Source organism: Aspergillus sclerotioniger, assembly GCF_003184525.1.
Source record: "Aspergillus sclerotioniger CBS 115572 chromosome Unknown BO94scaffold_2, whole genome shotgun sequence".
Lineage (NCBI taxonomy): Eukaryota > Fungi > Ascomycota > Eurotiomycetes > Eurotiales > Aspergillaceae > Aspergillus > Aspergillus sclerotioniger.
In genome coordinates, this window is record NW_020290992.1 from 1,864,142 (window position 1) to 1,889,212 (window position 25,071).

The following is a 25,071-nucleotide window of genomic DNA, read 5'->3' on the forward strand; positions in this document are numbered from 1 at the left end:
CATCCGGACTACCAGCTGGCTGTGAAAATGACCGACGTACTATGTTTTCATTGTATACTGTACAGTATGGAGCAGCTAGCACCCTCATTAATCGCCTCAAAATGGCCTCCTAACAATAATAAATGTCATCGATGCAATGTATCCTTGAACGAAAACACCGAAAATCCCAATATTCCTGCTGGGCGGCTGCGCCGATCCCGGAGGCTATCGCGTTGAATTTTTTTTCATTATCGATCATGTTTCTCAAAGGATCTGTATAGCCTCTTTCAGGTCAAGACTGCTGACACCTGTGTACAGTACGACTATTGTTGGTGGCGCTCACTGATCTGACATCGCTCGATACACGTAGCGGAACTTCCCGCTCGGGATTTCACTACTCCAATTGTACTCCAAGTCTAAAATATGTCATACCACGCCCCGAGGGGCTGTTCAATCGCTCAGACGGAGTTTATCCTCAGTGTGGTCAAGTTTCATTAGAGGGGTGCCACATCCGGTGGTACTAAACAGGGGGGGGGGAGGCGCTTTACTGAATCCCACTGACCACTGCACATCTTTCCCGGAAGAAGCGGCTTTCCGGAGATAAAATCAAGAGAAACAAAGTACGGCGTAAGCCGCCGTGGTGGGGTTTTGGCGATTCCGCGATGGTCAATTCTCGATCACATCAGATTAGATCCGTTCAGAGTCTAAGATATCATTACCCAGAAATGACTCGGGGAGCTCCACGCCATCCACAGTAATCAACAGGGGCTAAGATCTCGTGTGTGTACTGGTATATTATGGTATTATTAAGGCTTTGTCATGTCATGTCATATTACGTGTGTCAGACTATCAGTGACACACCTAGTAATTTCTAGTCATCTATTATAGATCAAATTTTACGCTGTCTTACAAGGATCACAGGGAAAACTTGGGAATCCCATATACGAAAACGTCCCACCCGCTGTGTCGGGATCCGTTCTTAGTGCGACTGAACCCTACCAGAGTACAATGAGTTACTGACTCGGCTATCTGGCAAAAGCCTAGAATTCTAATTTCCGTAGCTTAGAACGCGTATTACGTATAAGCTTAGGTAGAACCACAGGTACTCCACGGGTATTTCCACCCTCTTCGCCCTCCCGGGCCGTCAGAGCTAAAACACCCACCGCCCCGTAGAATGCCAGTTCTTACAACTATTTTCCGGTAGAAGACTGAATATGGCACAGGTGTACGCATGTGGCTAATGTTGGAACCTATTCACCTTGAAATTGTTCCATTAACCTAAGAGGTATCTCTTTTGGTCTAGTTGGGAAATTCCATCAGCTAATGCCAGAGACTTCGGGGTCGGTTGGTACTATGTCGCGGTGGGTGATGGGGGACTGTATGCAAGCCTAAGCGATATATATATACGGAGTAAATCGGTCAATCGCAACTAAGAGACCCAAGCTCATGATAATATACATTTAATTTCAGCCGTATTCAGAATTCATTCTAGTATATGTACAACCCAATCCAGTTCAACTATCCTACTGCGAAGGTAGCGGCCAATCCTCAAAGAACATCGTCAAGCTGCGGCTCATCGAACAAGCCATCACGCTGGTATGCTCCTCGCCTTCGTACTGGCTCATCAGTATGGAGTGCAGCCGGTCCGAACCCCCCAGCATCTCACATAGCTCAATGACGTTGTCTCCCATGCGCAGGTCCGCCGCGATTTGCTTGCGCCCCTCATAGTGGTCGAGGGGCTCATCAGCCCACTGTGGAGGGTTCTGCTCGAAGGACCCGAAGAAGGTCATCAGGGACGGCGGCTTGATGGGCGGTGATCCATCAGCCTTGCGCTCTTGCTGCTCCTGCTGCTGCCCTAGGAATGCCCGAGCCTCCTTCAGGATGCACCGGCTGTTCCACCAGATGGATGGGCTGCTCGCCATGTAGCAGTGGAAGGAGTCCGGGCGCGTGAACAGCGCGTACAGAGCCAGCAGGCCCCCGTACGAGTGGCCGTAGAGCGCCTCACGCGAGCAGGTGAGCTGCGGGAACTGCGCCTTCACCGCTGGCCGCACCTTGTTCGTGATAAAGTCCAAGAAGACATCCGCCCCGCCGTATCCCGGGATCGGTCCGTCTGTCGGCGGCGTGAGGTCCAGGCTGCGCCGTCGCGCGTCGTACAGCTTCCCCGTCAGCGGGTACCCGACCGCGACAATGATGCCCCCCCCTGCAAAGTGTGAGGAAGCCGCCCGTCGCCAGGCGGCCTCTGTTGCAGTTAGGAATAGGGCGTTCCCGTCGACGATGTATCTGCGGGATGATGGTAAGCTTACATCTTGAAGAGGTGTTTATAAACTCGACCGAGGGGTGAGGTGAGGGGAGGGTAAGGAGGAAGGACAGAGGAGGAGAGGGATGGCTCTCAATGATGGGAAGCGCGCCACGGTCCGTGGTGCGGTCGTCCTGCCAATGTAGCGGCCAAGAGATCTGGATCAGATACGTTTCACCCCGGTCATTTTCCAGATAGAGTTGCTTCGAATTAGGAAGGGCGATTGGAGTAATCTCACCACCCATCTTACTATAATTGTTACGGTAGTGGTGGTTGATGGTGGGATGTGGCCAGCGGCGAGGGAACGTCCGATGAGGGGTTGTTGGGGAGCCGAGTCTCCCAGCAAGAGGGATGCAGATGTGACTGAAGGGAGGCGGCGGCTGCGCAAGCGTACTACTCGGTCGGCTGGGACTACGTTAGAGAAAGGGCTCTTTCAGTCTGGCCTTAAGAGAAACTCCGGACTAAACCCGAGGACCGAAGGGCTGACTTACCCGAAAGGGAAGGCCCGGGGCCCAGGCAGTGCTTGGCGCGGGTTGGCTTGCTGGGTGATAAGATTTTATCAGATCAGATTAGATACATCTCCATCACGGGCCGGTATGTATTGTCTTGGGCACGGGTCGCTCACTGTGCTCCTGGGCGCCCAATCGGATCGGGAAAATGGACGGCGAAGGGTGGCCCGATACGCTCCCACCATAATAGACCGGGAAGATTTGTGACAGAGCATTCTGTCGAGGTCGTCCTACCCAGTGTTGATGAGGTCCTGGGGGCGCTGAAAGGTTGGATTTCGTCGTTATGCAATGAAGCAGAAACTCGAGTCAGGGACTCCTATGTGGAGACAATTCAAGCATTGGCTAGATGGTCATAGAAAGTTCCCGCCCATCAGGGTCAGGTTGATCTTGGAGTCCCTTAAGCCCATAACTCAGTCAACCGGCCTACCCCTTATGCCAGTCGGGTCTGGGCCCAAGGGTCGTTCCGAAACCTCGTATTCCCTTCCGCTCTTCCCCGTCGTCTCGGACAGAGCTGTGGAAAGTGGATACCCATCACACCAACCACCCTCACTTCCCAGAAATCTCTGCCAATTGGCTGCTTGCGGGTACGGGTGGGCGGTGGCGCCCCGATGGGAAAAAAAGAGCATATACCTTTTTCAAAGGACGGGTGAGTGATGACACCGGTCCATCGCCGAAGAGAGAAACAAAATTGGTGAATTACCGCTAAAATCCTTCTCAGGATCGGGAATCGGCCGCGCTACCCAATTGTGGACTAGTATAAGGAACACTAGTCTAGATGGGTACAGCCACTACGTACGGTATCAGTACTGTAAGGTACCGGCATCGATTGGCGATCTAGCTCGAAAAACGCGACCTGACTACTTGGAGTCAGTTATGCGGCTTACTGGTGAGAAGTGGGCCTGAGCCGAGTTACGTACTATTCTGCTCATTATTGTGAGCCAGTGATCATTACCCGCAGAAATCGTCACCTTTTTTTCAACAGGCAAGGGAAGTCAAGAGTGTGCGAATAATAGCTAACTTGATGAATATCACACAGCGTCTCAGTGACCAGAGTGTTTACCCTTCCCTGTTCCCCCACCCTCCGGCCCGTCACCCAGCTTGATGACCCAGCAGGAGACAGAGGGAAAACAATAGGCTCGTGGCAAAGATAAAACTGGAAGCAAACCGTGGTTCAACAGGGGCTAGATCAGCGGAAACGAGAAGGGACTCGGACCCCTTTCTTGCATTGTATTGAGTCAATAAGTCTCCCTACCAGCGTAAGCTAACAGAACCACCATCAAAACTATCTGGTATTTTGCGTTCTGCGGGTAACAGGTGACCTGTCTTCTTGTTTCTAAGATACCATACATATCTTACAGTTCGAATTGGAGTCAATAGTGTGTCACTGGCCCGTTGGTGATTCAGTAGTCGGCCTCCCTGACAAGCTGTACCCCGAGTGAGCCCTAATCAGATGAAGATGGAGACGCAAACCACCACCTCTAACAATTTTCAGTTCGGATCGTGTGGGCCGAAGAATCCTCCGTCATGGTTCGGATCTGATAAAAGAAGTTACTGCTCGGTCACGGCCAGCCTTTCATCCGAAGTCGGCCCATTGCATTAGAGGGATGGTGAGGACAACGTGATAGCCTGATCGTGGTGCCTTGTGGTCAGACTTAGCAAGCTACACGACATCCACAAACCAAGCTAATTGCAGGGATCCCTTCCTCACCCCCTTCGACATCTTGGTCTTTTCCATAATCGGTGCCAGAGGATTGATCAAGCAAAAAAAGGAACAGAGTTCTGGCACAATATGGCTGCCACGGCAGAAGAATCTGCAAAGGCAGACGTACCAGCAAAGCCCAGCGTAAGCTCCTATTCACTCCTTCACACTCGGCATGCTGTAGAAGCCGTGAGAAATAATCAACGGATTGTCGTCGTACGATGTCTAGTTATGGCGCCGCGCCACCCTGTTTGCCAGGTTGCTGGTCTACAGCAACCCGTCGACCACGGATCTCCTGGTTCTTTTCATCGGATTCATCGCAGCGATTGCCGCCGGAGTGCCCTTCCCGATCATGTCCATCGTCTTCGGAGAGCTGGTCAACGGCTTGGACTCAGCCAGCTGTGAAGTCAGCGCCACCACGGCTGGGGCGTACCAGGCCGGCCTCAACCACAAGATCCTGTTGATCGTCTACGTTGGCATCGCCTACTTCGGGCTCATCTACATCTACTCTCTCTGCTGGAACCTCTCCGGTGAGCGCCTGGCGCAGCGCCTGCGGGACCGGTATTTCAGCTCCATCTTGCGTCAGGATGCTGAGTTCTTCAGCAAGCTCTCCGCCGGGGAGGTCTCCGCCCGCATCACCGGCGACATCGCAGTGGAGCAGCAGGGGACCAATGAAAAGGTCGGCATCGTGATCAACAGCGTCGCCTTCTTCATCACCGCGTACGTGGTGGCCTTCATCAAGGATGCCCGGCTGGCGGGGATCCTCGTGTCCCTGACCCCCGCGTACCTCCTGATGGCGCTGAGCGGCGGGTTCTTCGTGCAGAAGTACTTTGGGAGCGCGCTGGAGAGCATGGGCAAGGCCTCTTCCGTGGCTCTCGAGGCCTTCTCCAACACCATGGTGGTGCACGCCTTCTCGGCCAACGCCCGTCTGGAGGAGAAGTTCGTCCAGCTCCTGCACCCGGCGCTCCGGGCTGGGGTGTACAAGTCCGTGGCCATGGCCACCCAGGCTGGACTCTTATACTTCATTGCGTTCTCGGCCAACGGCCTCGCCTTCTGGCAAGGCTCCGCACAGATCGCCAATGCCGTCGAGTCCTCCGGTGGCGGCATCTCCGTCGGGAACATTTTTACCGTCATTCTGATTCTCGTGGATGGTATGTTCCGTTGTGCCCCGTCCAACATCAAACATATGAACTGACCTTGCCCTCCCTCGGGTTTCCAATCTAGCTTCTCTGATTCTCAGTCAAGCTGCTCCGTTCTTGCGCAGCTTCGACGCCGCGGCCGTGGCTTTCCGCAAGCTAGAAGCCGACATTGACCACCGGTCGACCATCGATGGTACAACCGAGCATACTGGCCGTTCGCTGCCGGAGATCACTGGCACGGTCGAACTGCACAATGTCTCCTTCGCCTACCCGTCACAACCTGACCGGCCAGTGTTGCAGGATCTCTCCTTCATCTGTCCTGCTGGCCAGCAGACAGCGATTGTCGGTCTTTCTGGTAGCGGAAAGTCCACCGTCGCCGGTCTGATCACCCGGTTTTACAATGTCAATCAGGGCAGCGTGCTGTTGGATGGACATGACATCATGGAACTCAACGTGCGCTCCGTGCGAAGCCACCTGAGCCTCGTGCAGCAGGAGCCCTATCTGTTGGATCGATCGATCCTCGAGAACATCGCCTTGGGTCTAGTCAACTCGCCTGCGCACGCCTACCTGCGGCCCCTGTTGATGGGGACCGGGCTGGCCGAGATTGCCGCCGCGGTGCGCGACGGCCAGGAGCTGGTGACGGCGGCGCTCGCACACAGCGATCACGCGCGCGAGATAGTATCCTTGGTTCTCCATGCGGCGCAGTTGGCAGATGCCAACGGCTTTATTGAGCGGCTGCAGGAAGGATATGGCACGATGGTCGGCGCCAAGGGTAACCTGATCAGTGGCGGGCAGAAGCAGCGGATCTCACTCGCGCGTTCCTTGGTCAAGGACCCTCGGATATTAATTCTGGATGAGGCCACGGCCTCCCTTGACTCAGCGACTGAGCGACGCATCCAACAAGCTCTGGACAAGGTGGCGGTCGGGCGGACGGTAATCACTATTGCCCATCGGCTTGCCACGATCAAGAACGCCGATAACATCATCTTGATGCGGCAGGGACGGCTGATTGAGCAAGGAACGCACCAGAACCTGCTTGCTGCCAATGGCGCCTACGCAGAACTGGTCCGGTTGCAAAATCTCAACGTCCATGGTGGTGAGGAGGGGGAATCTGACACGGCGTGCTCCACTGCGTCTTCGAATGGAGTTCAAAAGCCAGAGACGGCGACCCTGGATGTTCTGACTGAGGTTGAGAAGCCTGCGCTGGTTCAGGCGGTGGAAGAGTCGAAAAATGGGCCCGAGGAAGAGGAGAATCAAACGGCTTCCTCGACCCTCTCCTCTTTGGGTTCGCTGTTCCGACCGCACCTGTTCGCTTTGGTCCTTGCCCTTACTGGCGCCGTCGTCATCGGAGGCACGTATTGTGGCTCCGCAATAATCTTTGGTAATGTCGTGAGCAAGCTCAGCGGCTGCGAGGAGCCCGCGGACATCCGCCATGCCGGCCATCTCTTCGGCCTCCTGTTCTTCATGCTGGCCATCATCGAGTTCCTGGCCAACTTCATCAGTTGGTCTCTGTTTGGCTGGATTGCAGAGCAGATCATCTACAAGGTGCGGGTACTGTCGCTGCGCACCATCCTGGAGCAGGACCTTGCGTGGCACGAGTCCAAGGACCACAACCCGTCGATGCTGCTAGGGCTGATCACCAAGGACAGCAGCGCGCTGGGCGGCCTCACCGGCTCGGTCGTGTGCACGATTCTCTCTACTCTGGTCAGCCTTGTCGCCACCATCACGATGACGCATATCATTGCCTGGAAGATCGCGTTGGTGTGCCTGTCGGTCGTGCCCTTACTTCTCGGGGCTGGCTGGATGCGTGTTACCACCCTGGCCGCATTCGAGGAGCGCCATCTGGAGGCGTTCGCGCATTCCAACGCCATCACTGTAGAGGCAGTCAACTCGATCAAGACGGTCATGTCCCTCTCCCTGGAGCATGAAGTGCTGGAGACCTACCGCCGCTCATTGCAAGCGCCCATGCGCCAGGTCACCGGGTACAGCGCGTGGGCCAACTTGTGGCTGGCCGTGGGCTACGGGCTGAGCAACTTCCTGTACGCGCTGGCCTATTGGTGGGGGTCCAAGCAGATCATCGCCGGCGAGTACACGCAACAGCAGTTCTTCATCGTGCAGCTGGCCCTTTTGGTCAGCTCCCAACTGTGGGGGCAGATGTTTGCCCTGGTCCCTGAGGTCTCACGCGCCTTCTCCGCCACCCGCCGCCTGCTGAACCTGCTGGATCAGGGCTCGACGCGGGACCTGGCGGCGCCGTTGCAGGGACAGGGGGATCTCGAGTCAAGCAGCAGTGAGAAGGGACCTGCCTCCACCAATACCACCGGTATCAGCGTGGCCTTCAAGCAGGTGCACTTCTCGTACCCGGCTCGTCCGGATACGACGGTGCTGCATGGCCTGGATCTGAGCATTCGTGCAGGCCAGTTCGCGGCGCTGGTGGGCCCCAGTGGTGCCGGCAAGTCGACCATCATCTCCCTGGTCGAGCGGCTGTATCGCCCGACGTCCGGCACCGTTGAGGTCGACGGGATGGACATCGCCTACGGGGATAGCAATGGCGCATTTCGCCACCAGATTGCTTATGTCCCGCAGCAGAGTGCCATGTTCGAGGGCACCGTCCGCTTCAACCTGATGCTAGGGGCGCGGCCGGGCCAGACCCCCACCCAGGCCGAGCTCGAGGATGCCTGTCGGCTGGCCAACATCCACGATACCATTATGCAGCTGCCTGATGGCTACAACACCGACTGCGGTCCCAACGGAGACCGGCTATCCGATGGCCAGAAGCAGCGGCTGGCCATCGCGCGCGCCCTCGTCCGCAAGCCGCAGCTCCTGCTGCTGGATGAGTCGACGAGCGCCCTCGACGCCGAGTCGGAGCGTCTGCTGCAGGAGGGATTGGATCAGGCCCGGAAGGTGATGACCGTCATTGCCATCGCCCACCGGTTGTACACCATCCGCAAAGCGAACGTCATTTTCATGATTGAGAACGGTCAGTGTGTTGACCGCGGCACCCATGCTGAGCTTGTTGAGCGCAGTGAAAGTTATCGCGTGAATGCCCTGAACCAGGCCGTCGGGGAGTGAGGGACAATAGAATCCGTTTTGCTCTCACCTTTTGTCTTCTGTATCATGTTTCTCCTGTGCTTACTGTAATGGTGGGAGCGATCCATTTTAAATTATTTAGAGGAAACCACGGAATTTATAATCAACGAAGTGTGCTCCGCATGTTCTCTGCATTAAGCCAGACGGGAACATATATATATATATATATAGCAGACCTCGACTCTCAACTCGCCCACTTTGTCTGTGGTAACAGGGGTGATAATTAGTCTTACATCTCAAATCCATCCAGACCTCGTATAGAAGGCAGTCTCGTTGGTGGGAAACGCCATGACAGCCCCCAGGACGCGTTATCTTTTGGAGTGTTGAGGGCAGAGCCCCCACTGACTACTAAACCGGCAGATTCAGCCGACGATCCTGATAGGCTCTCCACCGTTCACCCGGATGCACGGCCGGACCCGCGCCAATCAGAACGCCGGACGGAGCACTCGGGACTTTTACCCTGAAATGGGCTGCTGTTAGGCCAGCCGAGTCTATTTCCACGTGGTGCTGAGGCTCTTCAGATGCCCCCCCCCCCGAGATAATCATGCCCTTTTTGGGGGAGGGGGGGCGATCATGCATTTCTCTACTTCATTGACCTGGGAATTCTTCTTCTGCTCGTTTTTTGGAGGTGTCAACGACACACAATGTCACAAACCAGTTGTTGACATCTTACGTTCTCTGATACCTAATCCACCATGCATTCCTTAATAACTCTCCTCCCACTCCTAGTCACTCTTTACACCCTCATCCATGTTGCCCAAAGCCAACCTGACTTTGATCCCACTCGCGACGATGACCTCCTCTCATTCATAACAGTAACCAATTCCCCCATACCCCCCTGGATGCCACTCTACTCACCACCATATAGATGCCCAACACCCGAGCCATCAAATTCAACATCACCCACCACCATCCCTCCCTCATGAGTCCCGGGTACTGGTTCGTAGCCCCATACTGGTACTTCGAGCCCGATGCCCCGGACGGAAAATACGTGCCTTGCCAAGTTGGTCCGCACATCTATGATGGAAACGGCACTCTCATTTGGACGGGATCGTGTCTGCACCATAACAGGAATATATTTGACTTTCGAGCTACTCATCAATGGTATGATGAGGGGACCCGACTGTCGTTTATTATGCAGCAGAGCTATGTTAATGATGGGTCCCTGCTGAGTAAAGGGGCCGGTTATGTTCTGAATGACAGGTATGAGGTGGAAACGGAGATGCTTGTGACGAATGACCTGGAGCAGTTTGATCTTCATGAGTTTAATATTCTCCCTGGGGGACAGACGGCGCTGGCGGCTGCGCTGCGGATTCGTGACATGTCCTTGACGGAGTTGGGGCGGCCGATGGAGTCGAGTCGAGTGGCGTCGGGTGGGTTTGTTGAGATTGACCTGGCCACTGGAAACGTGTTGTTTGATTGGGACTCGCGAGAACGTATTCCTCTGCATGAGTCGGATCATGTCATGCCTTGGTCCCCGGCTGAGGGTGGCGGTGGCTTGGACTATATCCATGTCAATGCGGTTGATAAGAACACCAATGGGGATTATCTCATGTCAGCACGGTACACGAGTACCATTTATCTGATCTCCGGACAGGACGGACGGATTCTGTGGCGACTGGGCGGGAAATACTCCGATTTTGTCATGGACTTTACCTTTTCGAAACAGCATAATGCCCGGTTTGTTTCTGTGAATGAGACACATACCGTCCTGTCGTTTCTGAATAATGCTGCGGATGATTTTACGAACCAGGAGACCGTGTCATCTGCGATGATTGTCCAGCTGGATACGGTTCATCGAACCGCCACGGTTCTACAGCGTATCACCCGCCCAGATGGGGGATTGAGTCGCATGCGCGGCAATTTCCAGCTCCTCGACACGGGGAATCGGTTCGTGGGTTGGAGTGGGCAGGGATATCACAGCGAACATACCCCTGATGGCACCGTGGTCATGGAGGCAAGGTTTGTCTCGCCGCGCTTCAACAGCTATCGATCGTACAAGTTCCCCTTTCGAGGGAATCCGCAACAGCCCCCGGCCCTGGTGGCCTCGGTGTATGGCAGTGACGGGGAATATACTACCGTCGTGCATGTTAGCTGGAATGGGGCCACTGAGGTTGCACGCTGGAATTTCTATGCCCAGCTGGATGAGACGGCGCCGATCGTTCCCGCTGGCAATGTGACCAAGCTAGACTTTGAGACGGTGTTTGTGGCGAGGGGATTCCTGGATTGGGTGTCGGCTGAAGCAATTGATCGGGAGGGTCGCTCGTTGGGATGGTCGGTGGTTACTCGGACACAGGTGCAGGGGGAATTGCGATATGGCGGCTTGGAGAGACCCGAGTCTATGCTGGTGCCTGATGTGCCAGTGGTGGTGGATGAGCCAGTGATCGTTGAGGATCCCCCGGCCAGCCTGGCCGACTCTGGGGACAATCCTCCACAATCGGTCTCCCGGACGGTGAACGGCGCTGTGATGGGAGTCATCCTGCTAGCCGGGGTGGGAGTCGTAGTGGTGGTGAAGGTATTGAAGCGCATGCCTCGGAGGCGCCTTCGGTACTCGCGACTTGCATCGCCACGCGGAGAGATTCCCCTGGACAATGAACGAGGGGATTGAATGACGGTGGTGTCTTGCTCTTTCTACACACTCTTTCTTTTTTTCTGGTTAGGATAGATGCTTTTCTTTTTTGAGTAAGATTCAACCAGCAATATATACTAGACTTCCAACATTTTATAGACACCAACCTCCCACCTAACAACATCAATAACCCTCACATGCAAGACAACAACGCAACTACGTTGGATATCGACAACGTAGCATACTAAATAAATCCCCCAAAGCCATCGTATCTCACTCCTCCTTCTCCGCCTGCCCCTCTTGTCCCGGGCCATCATCACCTCCCCCCGTATCCTGCGGCATCCGAGAAAGCCAAAACCTCGAGATCAACCCCCCCAGATACTTCTGATCAATCCATTTAATCAATCCGTAGAACAGCCATCCCCATCCCCACATCGACACACCAATCATGCTAGAGACCAATAACACCGGACAGAGGATAAGCAGCGAGAGCACAGCCCAGAGCAGGATCGCGACGGCCGCAAAGACAAACACGCCGGCGAGGAACACCAGCAAGGGCACACCGCAGCAGAGCAGCTGGCAGATCAGGAAGGTCGTGCTGGCTGGGCGTCGGGCGGCCTCTTCGTACAGCTTGGCTTGTCGCGGAGCGGGCAGGATCCAGGATAGTAGCCACATGAGCTGCGACTCGAAGCGATCGAGCAGGCGCGGGAGGGATTGGCGGAACCATTGTCGGAGGGGGGCGAAAATGGGTCCGTTGTTGGTGTCGTCGCGCTGGGCTTCTTTGATGTGGTTTTCATCGCCTGGGTATTCTCCGGGGAGGACTGAGTCGGTAACCTGACCAGCTGTTTGAGTAGTTGTGTTGGGGGCTTGTTGGACGGTCGATTTGAGGTCGCCGGCCAGCTTGGGCGGACGGCCTTGGAGGCCGGCGGTGACGGAATTGAGAGACATTATGTCAAAAAAAGATGGGGGGAATGGACGGTGAATGAGGAGCTGAACAGGGGGAATCGAGGATGGGCGATGAGGGGAAAGTAAAGGAGCAGCATCGCGATGACGACGAGGCGATGACGTAGGGTCTTTGCCCGGATTGCCCTGACACGACGCGGAAAGACACCGTAGAGACCCTCGCACTCGGCCGGGCTGATGCGGGCCAGTTGATCAATGGGTCTACGAGATAATTGGTACCGTGTACTACATATTATGACTATGATCATCCCTCATCCATACTATGTTTTGTATACCTCTGGGGACTGTGACGCCGGAGTTCGTCCCCGCTGACGTCACCAACCCCGCCCTACCTTTTGGCACCGCCCCTGAATATATATCAGCCACAGCCATATACTATGTAGCTATCCAGACAGTGTGCATTCGGATTGGCCCTCCCTGCCCTTCCTATCATCTCCACTGGACCCCAGCACACTCCTGGCGCTAACGCTGGGGATGTCGGTCTCACTGCCGGACGTACTGGCTTGGCCCTCGCCCGCATGGCCCTGCGTCCCGATGCGTAAAAAGGCACACAAGGGAATCCCCACGGCCGAAATGCCCGCGCAGTACAGGAACGTTGCGCTATACGGTTCGATCGGATCGTCTTTGAAGTACCCGCTGGTGGCCGTCCCTCCAGCCAGGACCGCGTCATAGATGGCCGTGCTGATCCCCATCCCAATGGTCACGCACAGCTTGGTCACCGTCTGCAAGATGCCGCCCGCAATACTTTGCTGGCTGGCCGGCAGCGAGTTCATCACATACATGTTCGCCACGCAGAACTCGAAGTCGGCGCCCACCACCGCCAACACCAAGCCGGGGAAGATGAAGGCCCAGTAGCTGCTATCCGAGTGCTGCAGGCCCATCAAGAGAAAGGCCCCCGTATACGCCGTGGCCCCGATGGCCATGAGGAGGGTGTTGTGCACCCGGTGCATGATGAGTCCCGCCACAATGTTGACCAGGATGCCGCCAATGGCCATGGGAAGCAGGTGCACGGCGACGAGCAGGGCCGAATAGTGTCGGATCTCTTGCATGAACAGGGAGATCCAAAAGGTCATGATCGGGAAGGCCAGGAAGCCGAGGAGAAGGACGACAATGACAAGCGAGAAGTCCCGGTCTCGCCAGATGGACATGGGCACGAGCGGATACTCAAACCAACGTTCCCAGAAGACGAACCCGATGATGAAAAGCGCACCCAGGATGAGAAGCACGAGGACATATGGCGTCTTCCACCCGTTGGGGGCATCTGATCCGAGACTGAAAAGTAATCATGTCAGTCGGGCGCACCGGCCGAGCAGACAATCAAACGTACCTCAGGGCCCCCGAGAACATTCCGATACCGGCGATGGTCAGGATAGTGCCAACTATATCGAATTTCTTCAATGCCTGGACGGACAGGGGCTCCTTGGCGCCGTGGTCGGCAGGGACGGTAAACAGCGCAATGGCCACCACCACGACATAGATGATGGCCAGCAAGAAGAAGCTGGCCCGCCAGTCAAACAGCTCGCTGGCGATCCCGGAGAAGATGCTCCCAAACACGAAGCCCAGGGGATTGCCCGCGCTGAAACAAGCAAAGACCCGGTTCTTCCGCTTGGAGGGTCGCGGGTAGATGTTGGCCAGCATGCCCTGCGCCGGTGGCACTGACGCGGCCGATATCAGACCTAGAAATCCGTTGAGGATGTCGAGCTGCAGGGGCGTCTGGGAGAATCCCGCGCCGAGGGCAAAGATGGTGAAGAGCCCCATGCTGCCGATGAAAAGAGACTTCCGACCAAACAAATCTGCCAGGCGGCCGAAAAAGAGCAGAAACGAGCCACAGGCCAGGCTAGACGGGGTTGCGCAGGTTAGCAGAGCCCCCAACAGGCAGGAGGAACAGCACGCACGAGGAGGAGCCGGTCAGCCAGGTGAGCTCCGCGGTGGACATGCCCAGGTCTCGCTGCACCTCGGCCGTGAGGACGGTGGTGGTGCCCGTGACCAGCGACGACATGGCGATGGCCATGGTGGCCACGGCCACGAAGAGGATCTCCTGCACGGTGGAGGAGAAGACATTAGGCCGGCCCTCGTCGCAGGGCGTTTCCTTCACCGCGGTGGACGTGGGGAGGTCCTTCTCCGTCGGCTGCACGAGTCTACCAGAATCCATCTGCCCAAGGTGTACCGCTGCAAAGGCACTGGGTGGGTGACAGCAGTGATGGACTGACAAGAAGGGGCGGGACGGACGAGAGGGAAGAGCTGATGCAAGGCCAGTCAAGGCAAGGCAAGAGAAAGAAAAGAAGGAAGGAAAAAGACACGCCAACGCCCAGGCGGATTACGAAAGCCGCGGGGGATTTCCGCTGGCGATCGGCAATCTGCACGTCGTACAGAGCTCACCTTCGCGTCTCACCACCGCCACCCCGTTTTTTTTCATGGTCAACAAAGGACCTAGGAAGTCCCTACGTGCGCTGGGCAACTATCAGGGCCATTTTACAAAGCTAATTGGAAGGCTCTGGAGCAGGGAATCCGGTGCATGGACCATGGGGATGGGGCCGATTCACGCAACATCCCTGCAAAAAGACGGACGAGGTTTTGAATGACGTTCCATTTAGGCAGGGAAATACCCCGGATCCGTTTACGTTTGAACGGCCAGGGAAGATCAAATCGGACTGGCCATCTGGCCCATCCCCAGCCTGGTCTCCCCGGCAACCCCGGTAGGACAAATCGTCATTCCTGCTGATGGCCTCTACCATATGAATCCCATCCACCTCGAAATACAGTCATCATGTCCACTACCGACCGAGAATACGAATTTCCATCGTTCGGAGCAGAGGATAAAACACCAACACGGACGCCAGCACCAGATAATCCCCGACATCGCCCCCATAAGCGCCAATCCTCTTCGCGGCCGGGGCAATATACTGTCCCCCGGGTTAGTGAGTAGGTCAAGGATGGGGGAAAGCCAGCCACGTACCCAGGTCTGATCCATGCCCACGAACGAGAAACCGATGCCCAGCAGCAAGGTTGTCGTGGCCGCCACGCCCACGGGCAGGCGCTTGGGGTCCTGCCACGCCCCCAGGTCGTAGCCCCCCAACCGCGGCCGGAACCAGAAGTGTTCGACGGCGAGGATGAGACCAAAGGCCAGCGTCCAATATCCCAAGAGGGAGAGGAAGTCGTTGAGGATGGCCTCCAGCTGATGGCGACCGCCCCAGGCGAGGGCCAGCACGACGAGAGACACGAGGCCACACCAGACCATGCGCGGCACGGCGCGGAAGGGCGTCGCCAAGAGCTGGAGGCACAGGGCGCTGGAATAGATATCAATGATGACACTGGCCACTGCATCTGGCGGAAACCCCAGTTAGTGGGCCATCGTGGCTTAACTGTTATCGGGAACGGAGGGAGATACTGACGGAATGTCAAGGCAAACAGGATGCCGGCCACTTTGGCCCATTCCGACGGCCGCAGGGTGGCCAGGATCAAAGCCCCTGCTCCCCCGGAATGGTAGACGGCGGCCATCTGCTCGTTCGACATGACAATGCCGCCAAAGTAGTTGCCCAGGATGGCCACAAAGATGGTGGGCAGCACCTGGCCCCAGTAGGTGAGGCCAAACACGAGCCACCGACTGGTCCGGGCCGGATAGTGGACGTAGTAGTCGCCCGCAATGGTGCACCAGGAGCAGCAGACGCCAAAGACAATGGCAAAGTAGCTCAGACAGCAACCGCAGAAGTCGATGCCCTGCACCGAGCTCCGGCTGGGTTCCGCGGGGAAGTACCGGCCCGCTTGGGCGTAGGTGACGCAAAGGAGCACCAGGGCCACCACCCAGGCATGTCGTTCATAGTGATGGATCATAGTGAATCCCGCAAAGGAGATGGCAAAGGCGACGCCAACGAGGAGGATGATGCCCGCGGCCAGCGGGATGGACTCGTCCGAGACGGCGGCCAGCAGCTGACCCCCAACCACGGCAGCGATGACGCCGTACCCGCCGTTGACGATGATGTTGAGCAGGCCACAGAGCCGGGCGCCCCACAGACCAAAGGCATAGCGCGCGACGGCGATCTGACGCAGGCCGCTGGGCGGGCTCAGCGTCGCCGCGAAGGCGGGCATGACGGATCCAATCAGGGTGCCCAGCACGGTCAAGAGGATGGAGGTATGCACCGACAGGCCAAAGATGGGCCCCAGCATCCCAATGGGAATCAGCCCGGGCGCCAGCAAGGCGGAGAACCAGAAAAACAACATATTCAGCAACTCCGGCGGGTGGCGCTGGTCGTCCGGGACGCGCTCAATGCCCATGGCTTCCACCCCGAACTTGCGATCCATCCAGGTCTCGGCCTGGCGCAGCGACCGGAGGAGCCGGTTGCCTTGCTGGAGGTCTTGGATGCGCATATCCGCCGGGTCGGGAGAGGGGAGAGGTCCCGTGTCGCACGAGGGACCCTCATGCCAAAGGCGTTGGTTCGTGACGGCTTGACTTCCCATGGCGGACCTTCGTAGGGAGCGGCGTGGAGAAGGGGGCGGAGTGGATGGATGATATATCTTGAGGAATGATTATCCTGACTGCCAAGATGATAAGTGTTGGCTCTTGCATTAGTTCCGTCGATAGTCTGGTTGCTGCGGCGCTTTCTTTCTGTTTGTGTAACCATCCATGAGATCCGCCTGATCCACGACCATATCAAGCTTCTCTGATGGGGCAATAACTTAAAACAGTCCGCCGGTTCGTTATCTCAGCAGGACATACCGTGATCCCCCTTCTAATGGGTCACATGGGTGTCTGGTGGGTTGGGATCCAAGGCGTACACAAAAAAATCAGTTCTATTGGGAGTATCTCATCTTTCATCACATCGTCACATCACATCACCGCTTAGAACGGGCCAAAGTCTCCTCCAAAGTCGTCAAAGTCCGGGCCTGGGGGTGGGGGTTCGGCAAAATCATCCTCCAAGGCCTCAATGCCCTCGCCCAGCAGGAAGCCTCCCAGCAAGCCACCCCCGACCCCGAGGGCAGCGGCGCCCATTTTCCCCATGCCCTTCTTGTGCTTCTGGTTCTGTTGCGGTGGTGGTGGTTGTTGGTAGGCATTCTGGTACTGGGCCGGATATTGGTTGGGGGATTGATTGGGGTATTGGTTGGGATATTGGTTCGGATATTGGTTCGGATATTGGTTGGGATAGCCGTATTGCTGGGGATAGGGGTTGTTATTGTAGCCATATTGCGGTTGGGGGTAACCATATCCATCCCGGTTGGCGGGGTAGTTGGACTGCGACGGCGGGCGCGGGGAGTACCGATCCGGTCGATCCCGGGGATCTCGTGCTTGGCCCAGTCGATCCTGTGAAAGCGTCTCGTAGCTGGGCGGGGGGCCTGTCGGGGGTGGTGTCTGGCCCTCAGGCTGGGCAGGTCGGTCGGGTCGTTGCCATTGCGAGCGACCGGTATACAGGTTCACATAAAACCTGAGTTCAAGGCATCAGCACCAGCCATCAGCCATCAGCCATCCAGTGGCCTGGGATCAGAAGAGAGGGGGGTTTTCATTGTACCATTCCTGATAACGATCATCGAATTCGGCCTTCCAGCCATCGGGAACGAGAGGCGGAGGGGGAGGCATGTTGAGGTTGAATTGCTTCGAAGTAATGGAAGGGTAAAATGTGAAGGATGAAGAGGGAAGATGGATGGTCGATGGCGGATATATATTCGGGCAGCCGGCTCGGGCGGGAACATTACAATACTAGAATACCGGCAAAACATTTAAACGCACCTGCCACATGACATGACATCATCATCAACTGAATTTCAAGGCATCAGTTCTATTGTATACTAGATAATTCAAGAATGATATCAGGTTCTCCTGGGTCGGTGATTGGATCAGTGCACCCAGCACTACTCCTAATTCCTGTCCAAGTTCACCAATCAGAAGCATGAAATCGTCCTCAGGGAGTCACGGCAATAACCTGAACCTAACTGTACTAGAGAGCGCGTCCGTTGGATTTAGTCACATGGCAATACAGTGTCGAGCACCAAAGCTTGGTGTTAAGTCCGTGATTCCCCGAGCATCCAAGTTAATCATCGCGTCAGGACATCCCCGTTGGGAAGGCATAGTGAGCATGCTGTAGGCTGACTGCCTGGGAGGGACCGTGGATTATCACCACCTGTTCTGTTTGCCTAGAATACTAACATGGTCCTTCTTATGCGATGGACGGGTGAGGTGTCTAATCTATCTTGATGCACACACTTACGATATGCTTTCCCTCCTCGAGTGCCTTGTAGGCCAATCTGGTGGACCCTCAACCGTATGGCTATTCGTTGTTCAAGACATCTCGGCAAGTCCATCAGCGTTCGCCTACAGGACTGCATGTGTCCTCTGCCAACCAGCGAATCCCCTAATTTACTAGATCCAGGAAGCTCCTTGTATCATATGTAATCTATTCGCCTGAAAGCTGCCGGTTTGGCCATCATAGAGTCCATCTCTATACCGGCTCACCGCCCGAAAGAAAACACGGAGAATGAAACGCGAGCCCAGGTTCTGTCCGATGAAGTGCGGCATTTGCAACAATGGAGACGTAATTTGAAATCTGCCGGATCTTTCAGCCATCCCACACTATATGTTGAGGACACGCCCGCCGACCCAGACCAGGAGCCGGAGGTTGAACTCAACTATATCTCGCGACAGCCGATCGAAATTCTCCTGACTACCTTGCTGAAACTCCGATACCACAATGTCGTCATCACTCTTCACCGAGCCTTCATCCACTTTCCAAGCCACCCACTCATTCCAAAATCGAGTCCGCTCGCGGATGCCCATAGTGCTACCGCTCGTGGGGTTCATGCTCGCATACCCGTACTGCCATAGGTGTCCCAGGGCCCGAAGATATATTCGTCTGGCCTTGGAGATATTCGATTCGGCGGGGAGCAACAGTGCCGCTACCGTTCGTGCAGCGGCCCTGACCGGTCATTTATCCGCCAAGGTGGACACCCTCTTGCGCATTCTTAATATCGATGACTCCCTGGTACCCATGCGGAACTCGCAGGGGGGAGGGAGATCAACAACGATTGCAGCAGAACCATGATGGTAGTACTATGACCCCAGCAGTCAACAGTCCATTGCTACAAGACGAGATACAGCAGCTCGTACCCTGTCTTCCAGAGCTAAGCATAGATTCCTTGTGGTCCTGGGCCGATCTGACGAATCTGGAGGCTTGGCCGAATTATTGTGATGAGGTTGGCGAGGGTTTCACCGACCCAACATAACTCTGTATGCCGGAAGCACCAGTGTATATAAGAAGTACAGCAACTTTGACCTTTTCTCCCTCTGCCTCTGACCTGACCAGGGCGTAGAGTTGGGAGTAAGCGGGAAGATTGGCGCTTTACCAGCGGGACAGGACGGTGCCTCCAAGATATCCCGAGGCCCCAGTGAGGAGAATGTTGTATGTCGACATATTGGAGAGGAAATATTGAGTAGGGGTTTTGATGCTGTTCCTCTTTCTGAGGTTGCTATGTGAGGGCTCTATCTATCTGTATGTCCCCGTGTGGGGTGGTCACGGAAGACTTTCCCGCTTAGGGTGGCTCCAGCGATTTCTATTGGCTGACCCGCAATAAGACTCCCAACTAGCGTTTTGTGGAGTTCTTCCATGACGTTTCAATACTGGTGGAAACACATACAGAGTGCACACATACACACCGTGTAAAAGGTCGTGTTATTGATGGTATTCCTCACAACTCTGCAGCAGGAGACGCAACGCCATAACATAGAGCCCAACCGTCCCATCCATGTTTTGGTACCTGAGATGTGAGTGCAACATCTACTTTACTTTAGGATTGAAGCAAAAAGGGTATCATATGTCGCTGCGGCCTCCGTTCCCATGTCACCGGCCTACTATCACTCTGAAGGTCGTGGTATCTTATATTTCCCCCCTGTTTCTTCTTCGTGCGATCGTTTCCTACTGGTGACGCAACTTGGGCCATCTGATGAAATCATGGGATCGTGGGAGGGGGAATGACTGGGTGCAACTAGCTCGGCTACTAGTCGGCTCGAGAAAGTATCAAAAGGTTCGTACGGAATTTTCTCCCGTCGTATCGTAGGCCATTTCATGGGGCTTGTTGCATCCTTGGGATTCCAAAGCCCATCTAGAAGCTCGGTTGGAATGTCGGCTTCATAAAGGAAGATGTATTCGCGCTCTTGGCCGTGCGTGACAAGAAGACGGGGCAGGAAGCAAATTAGCAGGGACCAAAGGGAGGGATGCAAAGCGGGGCAAGCAGATACATACAGTATACGTAGTTGGTTCAGAGAGATCGAGCTTCTCCTCCTGGAACTGCGCGAGAGCCAGTAAATGACACATAAAGTACGCATCTTCAGTCCAGTCTTTCGGTGTTGTCTGCGCCACTTTCTTCAGGCATAGTTGGATCCCTGGCCTGTTATTTACCCCCCTTGGACCCGAGCAGGGTTCAAACTGTCTCCTTCGATCTCCAACAACGTCTGTGTAATGTACATAGCCGACAAAAGAGGGTGAGGTGCTGTCATTTCGATTGAGGGATTCCTTTCGAGGGTGAAACACGAGATAGCGCGGTCGGTGAACGCGGCGGCCTTGAAACCAAAGTGACGTTCCTTTGCTGTTTAGGAGGCCTGTCAGTCACCTCCAGCAATATCAGCTGCGTTGCCCGAACGGTATGTCTTACCTATACTTTGCAAACGGGCGACCCTTGCCAACCAAGATCTTAATGAGACTCCGACACTTCACGTCGGGAAAAATGTTTCGAGCAAGTGTTTCGGCATCGTTAGGGGGCTGGCGACCGGTGTCCGGGCAGGCGCTTGTAGTCGAATCAGTATAGGGAGGAATGATTGCGATATCGTCAAACCGAGAGCCCACCAGATCCAAATGACGCGATGTCCACTGTAGAGGATTCACGAGGAAGTCGGTGTGCTTACGCACGAGATCACGAAATGTTCTCGGTCTCGAATCTATTACCATCGCAGTTGTGGGACGCTTGAGCTGACAGTTATGGTCGTGGGCAATCAACTGAAACGGAGAAGAGCAAAGAAGGCGAAGAGAGCGAAGAGAGCGAAGAGAGCGGAGAAACTACTGATGGTCAATGACGGAAGAAGGGCTCCACCGCCTGGACAGACCGCCTTTGCTATGTCAGCACCGAGTCAATTCTAAAAATAGCACAGTTTCCACAGATTCATTCGGTGCAGCCGTCGCCAACAAGTATGTAGAGAATGGCTGGCTGATCAAGGACGCTTTTTAATCGGCTAGTCCTGACACTGCCGTAGTCTACAAAACGCGCAAGCGCTGAGCACAGCCAGGTCAAGTCGTGGCAAGGGAGTTTATAGCCAGCGGACACTACATGAAATACTACATAGAGTCCTACTGGAGGCCTGATTCAAGGCTCTACGGGATGTCTGTGACTACATGTTTTGAATAATGCTTGTATTATGCTGACTAAAGCGCTTCGCAACGCCTGGCGGCTATCCGCAGGCCAGGGCCTAGTATGAGGGTCTACACCCATGATTTGCGTATCAGGCCGAAAGGACTTGAGATCCCACCGGGCCATCTTTTTCAACACCCTGAGAGCTGCATATCGAGAAGAGGAGAGCTATATGGCATGGCTTTAATTCCAATCAGCTTAGTAGCAGTGCCTCGTCAGATATCGCCCGATTCATGATTCCACAAAGGTTAGCCAACACAGATTCCCGTCCGCTTTTTTGACCAAGATCAAACCAAGGCGTTGCGCTGACATATAGGTTCTCTGTAGGTAGAGAATTGTCGAAAGTATGTATATAACTGTCACTAACGTCCATCTGTAAAAAACAGATGTAGAGCTGAGCAGCATGAATAATGATAACACTGGGAGGATTATTAGCATTTACTTCGAGAGAATGCTGGCTTAGGTGTGATCTACCTTTCAAGTAATCTGTCGCCCCGGTCGGAGAGTCTGGTTGCCAAAGCCTCACAGACCATCTGTGCAAAGCTCCTATCCGAGATTGTGGGTATGCCATCCTCTACCCATTGGAACTGTGGCTTCGCCTCCAGAATTGCTACATGGCGTTTTGCAAGTTTGAATCCCCCGCCTGACTTTTGCCGTCGTAGACAAAGGCCACCGTCGTCAATGGCCACCATCTGGTATCGTGCATTGATTGTAGTCGCAGTCATCCTGGATTGGGCGTCTCGAAACTCGACAACAATTGGCAGTAATGCTGGGTTTTGAGGAGGGGCAAAGTATAGGATATGCCTGATAACGCACGACACAAGCCGTAAAGTGTCGCCTTCCGGTTTAATAGCCAGGCGATGTGTATCAGGGTCAACGTAGCCGAGAGAGGATCCTTGGGAGCCAGAGCCTTCCGGCAGTGGGCTGCTAGAACCGACTCGCATTCCTTGGGAGTCGATAAAGCCTGGCTGTGATGTGTTCATCCTGCGACGCTTTGACTGCCTTTCTTCATCCTCCGTTTCACCTTCATGTTCTTCCCCATCTTCCTTCCCGGCCCCATCTTCCTCATCCTCCATAGCCCCCTCATTGTCAGTCGCATATTCATGTTGTTCCTCGTATCTGTGACGATCCTGGCACCCTTTGAACATGGCCAATGCTGCCCAAACCTGAGCTAGCGATATGCCACCGTTGAAGTTTCGTATCATATAATGTTCACTTTGGTCCATGAGGGTCAAGTCAGGTCCTTCTATAAATGCGCGGATTTCAGGCAAAAAAGACTGAATCTCAGATGGTCCAACATATTGCGATAAAATAGGAAGTAAGTGTGGTTGAGTCTTCCGCCGTATGACACGACACGCAAGCAAATGAGGCCGGTCCCAGTCACTAGCAGAGGCAAGTTCTAGCTCTGCGATGCTTGTCCCATTCTCAGCCTGAAAACGGCTTTTGAGTGCGGACTCGGATGTCACATTATTAAAATAGGGTGCGGGATTCATCTCTCTGTAGTTTAGGTCCTAGGACTGATCCTCTAATAACTGAACTGAGGATGGTTGACGCGTTAACACCGTGTTAAAGAATATTCATCAGATATGGATGGACTTTTACTCAAGTTTGGAAACGTGTGTGGTAGGGAGCTCCTTTCCTAAGATCCCTCTGTCTTGTGGAATGGTGAAACCTTGAGGATCGTGAAATTGGAGGCTAGCTACTGGGGCCTAAGAAGGGGGCCTAGGGCCGGGTGAAGTTTAGTCATCTGACGTGGTTGCTGCCTGGTGAGGGGTAGACGTACGGTGCATAAGTGAGGTGCAGTCATATGCCCAAGTGTCGGCGCTCAATGGTTCCGGCCTCCATTCTGCCGGCAGGTACTGGGCTCTGATAGGCCTAAAGATATAATCTAGTACATAATATATGAAGAAGTTTTTTCTTTTGTGACTAGGGGGAGAATTTAGGGGGGCCGTTATACTACAAGGCCAGGCCTGACGGAACAGGCCGTGTGGGCCGTTCTGTAGGAATGTTGGTAACCTCTGGTTACCACAATGGGATCTACCGTGGGTCTATCGCTAAGCTCCTATCTGGTAGGAGTGAGCCGAGGAACCTGTCAGGAGCCAGTCATGTATCTAGCCATGTGACATGGAAGGTCTTCGGCGTAAGCCCAAGACTTTATAAAATGATTTAGTTTGCAAAGCGCGAAAGCAGTGGGCAGGTTCTAAGGTAGGGTCTACTATAGGAGGTTACTGGCTTTATAGGTTCCTATTTATTTTTTTTATTTTTATTTCTATTTTTTTTTTTTTGGCCAAATCCTGCTTCGGTTGGTATGGAAGTATGAAATCAAGGCCGATATGGGGGAAGGCTTCGGTCACTGGAAAATGGTAAGTCTAAACCAGCAACTATCGTTCGCCTGATGCCAATTACTGAAATCAACGTCACAGAGCCAGGATTAGGGGTTGATCATTGACACAGCCAATATTGCGTGTGGCTTCCATGTCAGCGATCCCACCATCATGCTCAAGAACTTCCGGTTGCACAGTCCAAGGTCACCACTCCGGAGCTATGTTACGAGCGGGCTTTGTCGCCAGCAATGAGGGATACCAGCAAGAACATCAATGACACCGAATTCCGATTTGGGTTCGGTGGGAAGCCATTCAGTATCTGCATTAATTCGGATACTCTGACTTCTTTGCAGAATGTGACGGGGGTGCACCAGCCAGTTGATGAGGCCAGCCGTCAACGATTCCCACAACCGTCGATTTCTGGAATTAAGGGTCTTACAGCATGTACAGATTCCCGCATAATCAATGTCTTCCTGTAATATACTAGGTCCTGCTCGTCCACAAGCAAAGGCGTTGCAAAGCGACTTGGTAAGCATCAATTAACGTATCTTCAAAAGCATGTAGTCAGAGACGTTCTATATTATATGGCTGAAGAAGTCCAGCACTTAAAGACTTCCGTCAAGCACCTAAAGGGCTTAATGAAACACACCCAAAAAGGCTCAACCAAGCACGCCACAGGAGCTTAATCGAGCGCTTCAAAAGGGTCAAGAGCACCCCCAAGCATTCTAAAACGCAGTACTTGATTCAGGTCTATAGTCAGAAGCTATGTAAAGATTCGGTTCAGACCTACAGTCTGGATATATATTCTTGGGGGTCCCTGGCTAGCCACCCCCGAGACCCCTTGTTAGGCCCGAAGTGGTGAGTATCGGCAATAGGTATCCATGATAGGATCCGATAGCAATGGGGGAAGTCATGTTATCTGTGAAACAGAAAGAACCAATCAAGTAGGCTATATATGTGGAAGTCGTGGGCCAATCAGAAGTTTTAGAGCTGGGAACTTGCCTCGCAGGCCCGACCGAAACTAGTAGTAGTAGTGGTAGTAGTAGTAGTAGTAGTAGGAGTAGTGTTGTGATGCGCTAGCGCAACAATGAAAGCAACACGTATTCCACATAAGCCATGAGT

At 54.4% G+C, this 25,071-nt stretch overlaps 11 protein-coding genes across 11 annotated transcripts; 4 read left to right on the top strand and 7 right to left on the bottom strand.

Annotated features, from left to right (window-relative positions):
• Positions 1–1,502: 1,502 nt before the first annotated feature.
• BO94DRAFT_455193 (alpha/beta hydrolase) lies at positions 1,503–2,520 on the bottom strand (the record flags this gene model as incomplete). The annotated part of the gene is made up of 2 exons (XM_025607641.1): positions 1,503–2,259; positions 2,348–2,520. The coding sequence occupies 2 exons, from the start codon at positions 2,518–2,520 to the stop codon at positions 1,503–1,505; spliced, it is 930 nt and encodes a 309-aa protein (XP_025472854.1).
• Positions 2,521–4,573: 2,053 nt separating this feature from the next.
• BO94DRAFT_601330 (ABC transporter ATP-binding protein) lies at positions 4,574–8,904 on the top strand (the record flags this gene model as incomplete). The annotated part of the gene is made up of 3 exons (XM_025616384.1): positions 4,574–4,627; positions 4,713–5,634; positions 5,708–8,904. 3 exons carry the CDS (start codon positions 4,574–4,576, stop codon positions 8,689–8,691), a joined length of 3,960 nt encoding a protein of 1,319 aa, XP_025472855.1. The 3' UTR covers positions 8,692–8,904.
• Positions 8,905–9,577: 673 nt separating this feature from the next.
• On the top strand, positions 9,578–11,456 carry BO94DRAFT_562612 (uncharacterized protein; the record flags this gene model as incomplete). Its single annotated transcript, XM_025614301.1, has 2 exons — positions 9,578–11,224; positions 11,370–11,456. The coding sequence occupies 2 exons, from the start codon at positions 9,578–9,580 to the stop codon at positions 11,454–11,456; spliced, it is 1,734 nt and encodes a 577-aa protein (XP_025472856.1).
• On the bottom strand, positions 11,374–12,425 carry BO94DRAFT_144000 (seipin co-factor family protein). Its single transcript, XM_025605741.1, has one exon. The coding sequence runs from the start codon at positions 12,224–12,226 to the stop codon at positions 11,552–11,554; it is 675 nt and encodes a 224-aa protein (XP_025472857.1). The 5' UTR covers positions 12,227–12,425; the 3' UTR covers positions 11,374–11,551.
• On the bottom strand, positions 12,426–14,684 carry BO94DRAFT_144011 (uncharacterized protein). The gene is made up of 3 exons (XM_025605743.1): positions 14,137–14,684; positions 13,569–14,078; positions 12,426–13,513 (listed from the first exon to the last, which is right to left on the bottom strand). Exons 1-3 carry the CDS (start codon positions 14,391–14,393, stop codon positions 12,625–12,627), a joined length of 1,656 nt encoding a protein of 551 aa, XP_025472858.1. The 5' UTR covers positions 14,394–14,684; the 3' UTR covers positions 12,426–12,624.
• On the bottom strand, positions 14,685–16,891 carry BO94DRAFT_144010 (purine-cytosine permease family protein). Its single transcript, XM_025605742.1, has 3 exons — positions 15,634–16,891; positions 15,198–15,559; positions 14,685–15,144 (listed from the first exon to the last, which is right to left on the bottom strand). The coding sequence occupies exons 1-3, from the start codon at positions 16,694–16,696 to the stop codon at positions 15,016–15,018; spliced, it is 1,554 nt and encodes a 517-aa protein (XP_025472859.1). The 5' UTR covers positions 16,697–16,891; the 3' UTR covers positions 14,685–15,015.
• A 187-nt stretch (positions 16,892–17,078) lies between these two features.
• On the bottom strand, positions 17,079–17,810 carry BO94DRAFT_581232 (WW domain-containing protein; the record flags this gene model as incomplete). The annotated part of the gene is made up of 2 exons (XM_025615388.1): positions 17,079–17,658; positions 17,743–17,810. 2 exons carry the CDS (start codon positions 17,808–17,810, stop codon positions 17,079–17,081), a joined length of 648 nt encoding a protein of 215 aa, XP_025472860.1.
• Positions 17,811–18,709: 899 nt separating this feature from the next.
• BO94DRAFT_530781 (uncharacterized protein) lies at positions 18,710–19,650 on the top strand. The gene has a single exon (XM_025610748.1). The coding sequence runs from the start codon at positions 18,919–18,921 to the stop codon at positions 19,267–19,269; it is 351 nt and encodes a 116-aa protein (XP_025472861.1). The 5' UTR covers positions 18,710–18,918; the 3' UTR covers positions 19,270–19,650.
• A 428-nt stretch (positions 19,651–20,078) lies between these two features.
• On the bottom strand, positions 20,079–21,168 carry BO94DRAFT_507593 (uncharacterized protein; the record flags this gene model as incomplete). Its single annotated transcript, XM_025609623.1, is given in 3 exon segments — positions 20,079–20,496; positions 20,513–20,822; positions 20,898–21,168. 3 exon segments carry the CDS (start codon positions 21,166–21,168, stop codon positions 20,079–20,081), a joined length of 999 nt encoding a protein of 332 aa, XP_025472862.1.
• Positions 21,169–21,608: 440 nt separating this feature from the next.
• On the bottom strand, positions 21,609–23,291 carry BO94DRAFT_507594 (uncharacterized protein). Its single transcript, XM_025609624.1, has 2 exons — positions 22,100–23,291; positions 21,609–22,044 (listed from the first exon to the last, which is right to left on the bottom strand). The coding sequence occupies exons 1-2, from the start codon at positions 23,116–23,118 to the stop codon at positions 21,819–21,821; spliced, it is 1,245 nt and encodes a 414-aa protein (XP_025472863.1). The 5' UTR covers positions 23,119–23,291; the 3' UTR covers positions 21,609–21,818.
• Positions 23,292–23,830: 539 nt separating this feature from the next.
• On the top strand, positions 23,831–24,428 carry BO94DRAFT_571545 (uncharacterized protein; the record flags this gene model as incomplete). Its single annotated transcript, XM_025614876.1, has 2 exons — positions 23,831–23,988; positions 24,108–24,428. Exons 1-2 carry the CDS (start codon positions 23,959–23,961, stop codon positions 24,426–24,428), a joined length of 351 nt encoding a protein of 116 aa, XP_025472864.1. The 5' UTR covers positions 23,831–23,958.
• Positions 24,429–25,071: the final 643 nt, after the last annotated feature.